Source organism: Tetranychus urticae, chromosome 2 (genome assembly GCF_039701765.1).
Source record: "Tetranychus urticae isolate SD_2017Ah chromosome 2, NJAU_TeUrti_SD_1.0, whole genome shotgun sequence".
Lineage (NCBI taxonomy): Eukaryota > Metazoa > Arthropoda > Arachnida > Trombidiformes > Tetranychidae > Tetranychus > Tetranychus urticae.
Window position 1 is genome coordinate 29,406,533 of NC_142959.1, and position 13,671 is coordinate 29,420,203.

At 28.9% G+C, this 13,671-nt stretch overlaps 1 protein-coding gene across 1 annotated transcript in view; it reads right to left on the reverse strand.

Annotated features, from left to right (window-relative positions):
- Positions 1-13,671, reverse strand: part of Appl (amyloid-beta-like protein) — a 36,563-nt gene that overhangs the window by 5,658 nt on the left and 17,234 nt on the right. Inside the window, exon 2 of the mRNA XM_015935871.3 lies at positions 6,580-6,615. Within this exon, the coding sequence (XP_015791357.3) occupies positions 6,580-6,615 (36 nt within the window). The remainder of the gene's footprint in view (positions 1-6,579; positions 6,616-13,671) is intronic.

The following is a 13,671-nucleotide window of genomic DNA, read 5'->3' on the forward strand; positions in this document are numbered from 1 at the left end:
GATTCAATGTGTTATTGCAATCAAAATTTCTGAGACATTTATTCAGACGATCAATTGAGTCTGAGTTAAATGTCAAAATGAATCATTGTCGATAAATAGATGTTGAATAAAAGACTCACAACTAAAATAATAACGATAATGATGACGATTATTTTGTAACTGTTACTACTGATGGAGAGAAGGGAAAAGAAGAGGAAGAGGAAGATGAATAAATCTATCGGTCAATTCAAATGAGGTAATAATCTCATCATGTAAACATTAGCAGCTAAAATCAACAAAACTTTTTGATTACAGGGAAAAGTAAACCCAACTGAACAGAAAGATTGTTAAGTTAATCAACAAAGGTTTATTTAAATGGTTGATAGGAGAAGACGTTGAAGATGCTGATGATGATAATGATGAAGAAAACGAGGAAACAAGAGGAAAAAGAAATAGATAAAGATGAAAAAAGGAAAAAGAATAGAATTATCAACTTATCAATTCTCTTTTTGCTTCTGTTTTCCCTGTTCATCAACCCATGGTTAATCATTTCTTACCATTGATCATTTCTTGCTCTTCCATTCCTCTCTCTCTCTCTCTCTCGCTCTTCTCTTCTTCTTCTCATTTTATTAACATAAACAAGATGAATGGTAATGAAAATCTTTACCATAAACAGAAAGAGTAAGAAGGATGATAATGATGATTATAATCAACATCATCATGTAAGAGAAGAGAGTGCAACGGAAGTAAGAATAAACTTCTATCTAATCAATGATAGTCTTAGAATTTGAGTTTTACTCAACTTCTATGTAGGTAAAATAGTGATTCAATGTAAGAAATGTTGAGATAACGTGAGGTGAATTCATGAAGAAATACAAAATTTGCAGATAAAAGACAGAAATGGGATGGAATATGCAGAAAAGAAGGAATTATGAGAAGGAGATGATGATGATGAAATTGTAATGAGTACATTAACAATTTCATTGATAGAGTCTATTTCCCTGTAATCAACTTGCAGAAGGACAATATTTATATGGCAAACCTCATTTACAGCGTAAATTTATGATAAAATGGTGAACATCAATTCTGCCTGAAATTCATTGTGTTTTTCATAGCCTTGGTGTCTATAGCAACTGGTTGCTAAGAACAATTGTTTACAGAATATTTAATTTTTTCCCATTTTCTTTTTATTATTTCTGAAATTACTAATGAAGCTAAATTTTCACTTTTCAAAATCAATAAGATATAATGATGAGGAAAATGTCAACTAATACTAATAAAGATGCTATAACGATCAACATACACAGAGACGACAGTTTTACAAATTAATCTTCAATGAAAGATTTATAATCGTTATTGAAATCAATATAATAAAATATATTTGAGTTTGGATGCTATTAGGAGAGTATGACAGAGGGAATGAAGAATAGAAAGAATGAGAAATGTCTCTTTTCCAATAGTAAACTTTCATGTAGCATTGGTTTGCTCATTATTTTTTGTTCAGTTCTGCATTGGTTAAAGAGCATGCTTGGTTGAATTGACAAGAGTTCATCTTGATTTTCATTTGCAATATTATTTAAGGTTGTCCCAAATTTCATTCAATTGACTCATAAAATCAAACGCAATCCAAGTGCTTTCATGTTTTTTATTATTTTATTCATAATTCAGTTTACTCATCTTAATATAAATTCAGGATACATTTGACCACTTGCATGTAAGCAATTCAAAATGTAAAATGGAATTTTTCATCAGAAAGGAAAAGAGTTGAAAATTAAAATCTTGAGGATCGTCCAGATTATTAATGTTTCATTAACTTTTTTTGATAAATAAAAGTATTGCACAGATTTATTACTAATGATGATGATTATTGAATTGGAGATTAAGGATAATGAGAAAACAGAATAAAAAAGAGTTGCTGATTGATGAAAATGATTTTAATGATGGAAACTCGAAAGCTGGACAAGTCAAACACAATCAGCTTGGTAAATCATTTAACCAATGATTACGCACTGAAACCCCTTTACCTTTACCTTTTCTTGATTGTGCGTGTGTTGGCTTCATTTAAAAAGCTTAACCATTAACACAATCAAGCATAAAAATAAACAATAGATGACTTTATCCAACAAGAGGTAAAAGGAAAAGAGGAAGAGAAAAGATGAAAATGATGAAGAAGAGGATGATGATGATGATGAATAAGGTGAAGAAGCAGAAACATAAATAAATGTTGCTTCGTCTTACTCTGTTTTACCTGTTTCCCCTTCACATGCAAATCAGCTAAAGCATAAATGGGTAAGCAATTAACTACAAGAGGTAATTAAATCTTAACTCTTCTTACACAGTTAAGGCAATGGTTTCTTTTCATTAATATTTAACCAGGTAAAGTTAGGTAACCTAACAACGAGATTCTCATGCCAGTTATTCAATCAAACTTGCATCAAAATTAAATTGATCAATTTCATGATAACTTGATGAAACAATTTGTGGTTCGCCTTTGTAACCATTTTCCTCATTTCATTATTGGCCTGCTTCTATTGAGTGAAAAATCAAAAAACAATTGACATTGAAAATGGTTCAATACCATGATAAATGAAAGAGTTTTTGTTGAAAGTAAAAGTATCAAGAAAAATGATATTATCCATTTTCTTGCTATCAAGTGATTAAATATTGTACCAAAAATGTATTCAATATTCAATATACATATTTCAGTTATAATACACATTTGATACAACGGAATATTGAAAACATTATTTTTACCTTCAAGTTGATTATAGATGAATGCGGAGAAAGAAGAAGAATAAGAAAAGGAAGAAAGAAGAAAAAAGTTTATAGTTAATCATTCATCCGGAAATCATTCAATTTCTAACTTCATCTTCATCAACATATTACTCTTTGGCCATGCCACATCATGGTTTCAGGTGTGATTCTGAATAAGAATTTTACCTTAAATAGATTAAACACTATCATTTATTACAGCTTTTCATACTCACTTGCACTTAATACTTTCACACTTTTGGCATCCACTTTGAGTACAAAATCAATTATGGATAAAATGATGAAACTAAATGTACAACATCAACGAATATTTTAATACACAAAAAAGTGTACCTTTTTATCATCTCAATATACGATAGAGAATTATCATGTTTTCATAAACTTGATGAAAGACAAATAAAGTGCGAAATGAAAAATGACGCCGATACAGTTTTCATGATAAATGAATAATGGCTGATAAATTCAATGGCCAATCAAGTTAAGTCAACTGTGAAATCAGTCATCATTGAAGACGACAAGTTGCTTTATTTCTTCTTTCAACTCATCATCTAAATGACCTGAGCATAACTTGACTTGATAGGATGACAACAAGTGAACCTAAAGGATAGTGTTTCCATCTTGTCAATAATGATGATTTTGTCTTCAACATTATTGTCATAGAACACATTATATTGCCTTCAGTCAATTAGCTCAAAGTATATTTTCATCCAAACATTGTTTTTCTGTTACATTCAATATTCATTACTGAACAAGAGATGTTTTAAGATCGGAAATCGATCACAATTACATTGTTCATTTTTTCATCACATTTACCTGAACAAATACAAGCAGAAATTTTGGTCGGATTTTCAAATTAGATGGAGCAATCAACATTAAATGCAATTATGGAATCAAAATTAGATGAAATTCAATCAATTAATTATTCATAATGCTGATTAATACACTTGCTTGGATTCTAAAGATCGGAATTGTTGAACATTGAATCAAACTATAAAATTTATCAAAATCAATAAGATTCAGAGATATTGATCATACCTGCTCAAGTCCACATAATCAATAAAGTTGACCAAACCGGCAAACTGCAAACCTGTAAACCTTAAAAGTTACTTTATTCAAAATGTCCTCTTTTTGTGAGCACTTTAATCAAATTTTAAACTCAATTATAAAGGCGAGCAATTTTGAGCTTGTTATCATTACTAAATTGCGAATAACATTTTTATTTTGTTAAAACTGAACAAACTAGCCTGAGGGGTCAAGGATATGATTAGTCTGGTAAGGGATGGAATCAATTGAAGAATTGGTTGAACAAAAGAAAATAAAAGCAGAGTTGAAGTTGCCAATTATTTTGATGAAGAAAAATGGTTTAATTAATGTTAATGAACATAACCTGATGAAGGATCAACAAAATGTATAAACAAGTGCATCACATCCAAATTAAATGTTTCAGTTTATAGCTAATACTTGATTTTTTTACAAATTATCAATAAAATTAACACCATGACTGGGTTAACAGGTAACATCGAGTCAAGATGAATATCTATCGTTCATCAAATGTTGACAGTGTTGGACTGAGAAGAGTCACCAAGAGGACTAAACAAGAGGCACACAAAAATAAGATTGAAATCTCAATAAAACTTCCGGGTAAAAAGTATTCACAGTTTCCCTCAATTAGCAATTTTGTTGTTTTTTTGTGTTTTATCATGTAACTTGAGGCTTTTTTTCTCATCAGTCAAGTGTTTCATTGTCAACCCATATTTTGCTTTTACTTTGAAATATTATTAAAATATTTGCCTTTGTTCTACATTTTGCATTTCACTTTGTGTTTTGACAATTTTATTCATTATTTTTCTTTTTCCACATGCAATCATGAAAAAAGGTAAAAATAATGTATATTTAGAGCTAACGAAAAGAAATTTTCATCATTGAATCGGTTCTTTTCTCCTTCAGACTGAAAGTTTAAAGTCAATCGAGTTTCAATTTGCAAATAAATAACAAGACAAAATTAACTCGAGTGAAACAGTGAAATATTTTGTTGGCTTACCAGTTGCAATTGAATGATTGTTTGAATTTGCAAAATAGTAGTTGAAGCAAAATTGAATTACACTTTTCTTTTAACATCATAAAATATATAATAAATTGACATCTTTTTAAATATTTTTAATCGAAAAATCAAGTTGATTAGTTCACCTGAATTGCAATGGCTTGAATGAAACAAGAACTCAGGAATAGTTTCATAGGAAGTGAGCAGCGATTCGGAGAAGAAATTTGATGAAATGAACTAACAGCGTGAGATTGGATTACAACTTTTCATCAACAAATCAACTCAGAAATGAGAAATGAATAGAAACCCATCTGAATTAATCTGATTAGTTAATGAATGATCAACTAAGCTTTGACTCTGAGTTTATCGATACAATAGGAAAGCAATTCATGTAAATCTTTATTCAATTTCATTATCAATTAAACATTCACTTTCTCTCAATATAGATCGTTCAATATAAATAATTTTGAATAGTTGAGGAATAAGTTGAAGCTGAAAAACCTTGAAAGTTCAATAGGAAATCGTCTGAAAGAAACAATCAATATCACAATAATAATAGCGATAATTAACTAGTCTGAAAATAGTTGCGATCAATAAGGAAGTGGAGCAAAGTACAGTGCAAAATACAACAATCAATAACGAAAAGTGCAAATCGAGAAACAAAATCAGTGATTCAGTAAATGTATTGCTGATGCTACTAAAAATAGTTTACTTATGATTGACCTTGACAATAATGTCATCAAATGATAATATTAATAATAATGAAAATTAATAACCATCATAATTGATGCAAAGGGAGAGGGAACAGTTTCAAACTATTAAATCATTCAACCTTTTATTGAAATAGATAAAAATGAAAATTAAATTAGTCTTCAATAATAAAACTTGCAACTCTTTTGCTTCTCTGAGCATTGATTAGGTTAAACGAAAGGGAGTGAAAATAATAGTTTTATATAATCATTTTTTTTACTTTTTGACGTTCTGTTCATCCAATAAACACTTTTCATGGGGAAAAGGACAGAAAAAGAAACAAAGAGTTGAACTTTACTCTATTTTTTATTTTTTATTTTCTCTCATTCACATTGTAATAATTGACTGAATAATCTAGAAGAGTAATTATGTTGAATTGTAAGTGGATATTGAGTAATTGTGAATATTACTTCGATAGGTATCTCTATAAGTTAGAAGAGTTACAATTGTGATTGATTTAAGATAGTGAGTTAATTAAGTTCTTCCCCTGAGTCATTATTTGTTTTACACTGAAATGTACAGAAATATAACAAATGGAAACGGAAGCTGATTGAATCATTTTGAGGTAAGTTCACTATAAGCTTGTCAATGAGTTTTGTAGCTTTGTTTCTGTTGATTTTCAAGAGCAAAAAAATGAACATGATTATGATGAATGAAAATGACCAAAAGAAAATAACCGGAAGTTTTAGATTAGGGTAAACAAGGAGAGTTGAAGGGAAGCAACAAAAAAGGAGAAAGACTAACAGTGCAAACATAACATGCGATAATATTACCATGGAACAAGAAAAGGTTGAATGAATAGGAAATATTAAGAGACAATGAGATAAATAAGTAAAATTTGATAATATGGAGTGATTTGGGAATACGATTTTAAAGGAAATTGTTGTTTACGAATGTTGAAACTCAATCAATCGGATAAATTCAAAGCAAATCAATGCTATTGATGAATGGACAGATTTAAAGTTGATATAAGCTCTTCAAAAAGGTATGAATATTGCAAACATAACATTGTTTAATAAATTAACTGTGAAACTTACCATTATCATCTGGATCTTTGTAATTGACTTGATTTTCTGTAAATCATGAAGACAAAAAGAAATTATTGATAAAAATTAGTTTCGTTTTAAAAGATTTAAAGGTGACGCAAAGAAGTAAGAATTCAAGAAAAGGTTAGCAAAATGTCAAGTAAAGATTTTTGTAAGCGATTTATAAGGGAAGAAATTGTAATCCAATTGGTAAACCCTTCAGAATCAATACAGAAACTGATTGATTCAAAGACTAACATTTCTCATTTCATCATTAAATTTTGGAATAAAGTGAACAGAATAAAAACAGAATAAGATTTCTTGTTTCTTCCTCTGAGTATTTACAATAAATGCTATCAGAATGACAACTTATACTTTTTGACTTTACTCCAATGATAAGGTTTGATAACAATGGATTTGACAAACATTGAAGCTTCAAGTATTGAAGTAAGAATCGTGAAAAAAAGATATAAGCCCTGAAGCTATTCTGAACACTATTTGAGCTAATTTTTTATCTTGCCTTTTGTTGCTATCAGAATTAGATGAATCTAGGAGCAAAAAACTGAGGAAACTGAAATCTAACTTGATGCAGGGAGAAAAGAAAACAAGAATTCTAATAATAAAGAGAACGAAAAAAAACTGAATCAAAATAGTGAACTATTTTATTCATGTTTATCATGAGAGAACATTAAAATTGTTAATACTTTGTATTCATTCTGTTTTTGTTTTCTTTTTGCACTGACTTCGTTAGAAGATTTTTTCTTTCAAATTAATATAAACATGGAAATTATTTCCAGAACTAAAATCAATATAAATGTTTTTATTCAATGAAAGACTCATTCAATTAATCTTTTGGTCATTAATTATTCAAATCATTTCATTTTGTTCGAAGTGATAAAATTGAACTTTAAATATTAATGTTGAACAATTTTCAATTGTACAAGATAAGTTGATAAGTGGAAAAATATTCAACAATTGAATCGCAACATTGAAAGTAAAACATTTAAAGACAATTTAACATGCATTATTATCATTATTGTTAAAAGGGTTTAATTCAACAACAATTATGGAAACGGAGGAAACAATTTTATCATAAATGAATCCATTAAATAATATAATCATTATTATCAACTTGATAATGTTGTGATTGGACAAAAATATTGAAATGAAATTATCTGTTGGGTTCATGTGCATATTATTTACATTTGATCTTTAATGGTCAAAGTCAAACATCCCTGACTTGTTTAATAGATTTGGTCATCATGCAAAATTCATCGCAAAATCAGTTAATAAACATGAAAAATGAATTCAATAATAGTGAAGGAAAAAGTTTAAGAGATTGGATGATAAAGAATATAAGAAGACACTGATTGCTTTAATACCATCTTCTAAAATGGTTTTATAATAAAATGTTTATATTTTTCATGGTTTTTCTGCATCTAGGGAAAGATGAAAAATGAATGATAAGAGAGGATCATCAACAAGCTTGCAAAGAAAGTCGACATCAATGATGATGACAAGAATGATGATGACGACGAAGAAAGATGAAAAAGTTAAATCAGCCAACAACTATTATTGACAAGTCAGGTGAGCAATAAAAAAGATGAGAAAACATGGCAATTCGCAAATGGTGAAAGATGAAAATGGTGATCATCATCATTATTATCATCATCAAATTGCTAGTGAATATTAAGATGGGTTAAAGTGATAAAAAGTAAAGTGAATAAAAGTGAAACCTTTTCGATATACATGTAATATAGGGATGATCGAGAAGGGAAGCAAAAAAGGTATGGAAAGTGTAAAGTAATATTTACTTAGAATGATAAATCAGAGACAATGAGAAATGAATTCATGGTGAATGGAAAAGAGATAATCAAAGAATAGCATTGATTAAGAAGTATATAAATTAATGTAATGTGTTCAATTACAGCTGACGGTAGATTACTCATTGATTAAGGAACTCTTTAAATCTTTCATCAACTACAAAACGGATTAGAAAGTTGAGATTATCTACAAAACTTATTCTTGTGTGGTCAATAGTATCACTGATTAGATACTTTGTCACAAACTTAAGAACTGAAGGACTTTTGAAGTTACCAAAAATAGACTTGAAGCTGTGACTTGGACTGTGTGAGAATAATTTTCAAATGTCGAGCAGATAAAATTTTGAAAATTATTTTTTATTATCAGAGTCGCATTAACCAAGATCAAGAAGACTTACTGAAACCTTATTTTATCGATCGCAATACATTTTTTAATGATTTTTGGCACAAAACAAACGAAAACATTTCAAATTTTGATTGATCGTACAGAAAATTTTTTGCCAAATTATCACAATATACTGAATAAACTTATGAAATTTCAATCAATTAGGGACTGAAAGTAAGTTACAAATGTTATTCTGAAACAGCATGTACACCCCTTTGATCTTGACAAATTGGCTTAGCATTCAATGAGCATTAATCAACAAATGATGTATTTTAGACATTTCGTAGACCAAAAGGGCAGTCATAACTGTTTTGCTTAAAATATCATTTTTGTGGAAATTAAATACTAAATCTATAAGTTGAAGGGAAATGCTATATGACTTGTTTCGTTCAGATTTTAATGACCAATAAATGGTAGCTTATTGTGATTTAATTTAATTTCACAATGAGATATTTATTCAGTTTATTTCTAGTAGTTTTGTTGAGATATTTATATTTTTATTTGGATGAAAAGGTTCAAGTTGCTAATTGATGTTCATGTAAAACATTTCAGCTGCAAGAATAATCTGAAAAGAAAGTAAGATGAGAAAAAAACAAAGGAAAAGTTGAAGTTGATGAAGGTGGGAGTTGAATTCTGAAGGAATAGATTTGCAATGTTGATGGAACGAATTTTTGTTTGAACAAAAAATAACAGTAACATTGGAATAATGTGAGATGTGAAATGAATAGGAAAGTCTGGGCCTTGAGTAGCCTTTAGTTTTTGTTTGTTTGTTGCACCAAAGAATCTTATGAATATCAAAGTTTGGAATCTGAGGAATGATGATTGAAGAGGAGCGAAAAAAGAGTAGCAAAAGTGTGACAAACTAATACTAAAGAAAAAGTAAAAGAAAGGTAAGAAATTTAAACATTTCTTTCAATTATTCTTGAAACTTTTCTGCCAACAATAAATGATATTTTTGACTTCTTTCATAACTGCTGTTGGTTGTTGAAAAATTCAGATAACTAGATGAAGATGTTGGCGATGATAATGATGATGATGATTTACTGGAAACGTTAGTTGATTTGTTGAAGATTCAAAGAAAAGTATAAATTTCATTACAGAATAAATGTTGAGAGAAGGAGAAAAAAGATGTTCAGAGTTTTTGAAATATTGTGGTATAACCATGAAGACGTTAGTTAATGGGAAATATAAGTGAACATGCTAATGAGTTATTTGTTGATTCAACAATAAACACAAAGTCATGAATGTTTCTCCATGTAAATAGAGTGGAAATATCTAAATCTACCAAGTAAAATTGAAAAGAATGAAAATGGGAAAAAAGTTCATTTTTAATAGATAACACTGAATAACCTTGACTGGTCCAAAGAAATGTCAGGTTTTTCATTTTTTTCTTATGGGATCAAACAACTGAAAATGGTTCTAATAACTTATAACAACATAATAGTGCAACTAAATATTTCAAGAATAATAATGAGCATTATCTGAATAATGGTATTTACTCTAGGATTTAAAGCAATAGATAAAAAACCACTCTTCTCAATGGTCAACATTAAAAGACCAACTATTAAAAAGCCAATGAAACTCAACAATGAATACCAAGTTGGATAAAGATTTGAAACTTGCAAATTAATAACTGATATAGCAAGGGAAACATGAACCATAATTCAGTTAAAACAGTTCAACAAGAGTTAAATCGTCATTAAATGAGCAAATGTTCAACGATCAATGAATACAGTTGTTATCATAATCATAAAGTAAACTTCATTTAATACTGTTGAACATAATATACAATAATGGGTGTTTAGTCTTGACAAGTTTACGAAGCTTCATCATCTATTAAACAACTATGTGATAAGTTGGAATTGCTGGATCGATAAAAGGTGAAATTATTGAAAGATTGATTTAAAAGATGAAAAGAAGAGAGAAAATACTTTAGACGATCAAAATTCTGGTGAGGCTTCAATAGATGCAAATGTTAATAGCAAACTCTCAATTTAATCTGACTCATATGGTAAACCAGTGATTGAAAGTTTAACAGTTGACTTAATTGTGACAGCATGATTAACTCTTGCAGAGTAACGTAAATTTTGTCCTGACTTCATCATTAAAACGGAAAGGTAAATCAGGTCACAAATGATACGAGAAATGATAAAGGAAGCAATAATATGAGCAATAATGATAATGATGATGAGGATGATGATAATAAAAAATAATAATAGGGATAACCCAATAACCAGAGAAATGATCAACCATTATTATTGCATTGTATTTAATATGTACGATACATTATTTTGATTATTACTATCATTAAAAAATGAGTGAAACAAATTTAGTTGAATCAAGTGAAAAAAGTGAAGATAAAAAAAGTAAAAACTTGATGATCACAAAGGAAAAAGATGAAAGTTTCAAACAGAAAAAATGATTCAAACATGAAACTAATAAAAAGTGAAAAAATTGAAATTTTTACAATTTATTAAATGTAGTAGTTTACTTGTTTTGCTATATTGTGTGTGAGTCTAAATGTCTGTGTTTGTATTTATAATAATTCAAGACTTATCTATTGTTGAACACACTTTGAATGATAACTGAATCACAACAGACTTATAACTTTACGTATTATATGAATTTCAGTCCGCAGGCAATGAAAAATGCAATGAAATTGATAAGTGATTACTTTTTTATTATTGTTTGATATTTGATTTTATGTTTGTATTTGGCTGTTTTGGACAATGTTGTCATTGTTTGCAGGAGCAATCTTCAGAGTTAACAATTCAATTACAGTCTATCACCAACTTTCTTTTCCCATCAGAGTTTCTCATCATTCACCAATTAGTTCAATAGTAATTCAAATGAAAAGGTAATTAAATTCAATTTCTTTTCAAGAATTAATGATATTTCAATTTTGACAGAATTTTGTTGCCATTGTGTGAGTTGAAACATGGTTTGTATGATTTTGAAAGCATGATAGGTTCATTCGAAGAAAATATCAGTTTATTTTCACAGATTCCAACGATTCGATTGCTAACTTAACCAAATCGATATCTAATGTTCATTGTTAACTCATTTGATAATAATTTTGCGACTCTAAATGGCCAATAAAAGAGCTTAATTAATCAGTACTTGACTCACTTTAAAGGGTAAATTAAATTCAATCTTAATGAGTTTCAATGATTTTTTGACATTTATTTCGAGGCTGATCATTAAAGTCAGTTAGTTTTTTCTGGTAAAATAATTGAATCGATTGAAATGGTGACAAATTTGTTGACTATTACTGATTCGCTTGCAATAAACATTTCATTTTCCTTGATCAACATTAGAAACAGACACTTATCATTGTTCAATCTAATATTGAAGTTGACATTTCTTGTTGTTCAATTTTCATCCCCAATGTGTGTTCATATTATTATATTATCATTATTATAATATGCAAATGAAATTAAATCCTATTGTAAACATCATTTACAGTAAATTTTTTGAAGTTTTACAGCTACCTGAAAGTTATCAGAATTGATAATCTCCACGTGAAAAGAAGAAAAAGCAAACAATTTTGTTTACTTTGAACCTAAAAAATTGAGAACTTTAAATGCTTTTTCATTATATTGTAAGTTTTGAGCGAAATGGAGAAGAAACAAAAAATGATAAAAGTTACATGGAACATTGAAACAGCACAAAAGTTATTCTATCATTAAACACTGAGAATGAATGAGATAGAAAAGTGCGAGGAAGAGAAAAAAGTTGATAAATGAAAGAAAGAAATGAATTTCATGATATAACCTGGATAGAAAGGGTTTTGGGAATGAAAATGATCAGGATGAATGTTAAACAGAGTTTCACAGAAATTGGAAATAAGGTCAATCGATCTGAAGGGGAATAATGAGAAGACAGCATTAGACAGGGAAAGTGGAGGAGAGAAGCTCAGTGAGAGTGAGTATGCAAAAGTGAAGATACGATTATGGAAGATTAAAGGAGGATTCGTAGTCATCACAATACTTTTACTATGTATTCCATTTGCATCATGAAAACCAGAGTTAGACAGACTCTTTTCTCTCTCAAAAATCTTAACTTGAAATTTTTCGTCATTCAGTCTCATTTTCATTCTGTAATCTTCATCACAATTTTTTTCTCTCTTCATTCTTTGTCTCTCCACTTTCTGTCTCTCACTTTTTTGTCACATTTTTTAAACTTCATCTTCCTCTCTGTCAAATGCATTTATACATGGAAACATGTTTAAGCACAAAGAATTATAACTTATGCATACTACAATTAGATAACAATTCAGATCATCATAATATTTGAATGAGGCTTACAATTTGTTGAAATGAGAAGCAACTTGAGAAGACATGAAATAGAAGAAGGAAAAAAGTTGAAATATTCACTAGAAAAGGTTCAAATGAAAATCATCATTTCCTCATCATTCACTATTAAATCATCTTCTTCATTATTCACCAACTTTTCAATTAAAAGGGAAAAATAGAGAGACGAAAGTGAAACTAAAAGAAGTGAATAAATAAAGTTAAATGACATTCATTCCATTCTTATTGGAGTGCAAATCATGAGAATTGCTTCTTACTGTATTTAGTTTGAGACATTTTTTATTTTGTTTTCCAGCAAAACTATGAATTTGTCCATGAGTTTACCCATGAAAAGGATTCTTGGACTGGAACTGAAGAAGGAGAGAAGAGAGAGAGAAAAAAACTAATTTCTCATTGCCCTAAATACCAATGAGTTATGAAAAAGAGGAAAAAATATCTTGCAAAATATTTCATATAGAAATGGATGTAATTTTGGTGATAAAAAATTGATGATGATGAATGATGGAGTAATGAATCTATTGATAATGTTGGAAGGTGAAATATCATTTGTTTGCTTCATACCTTTGGGTATTTAACCAGATAT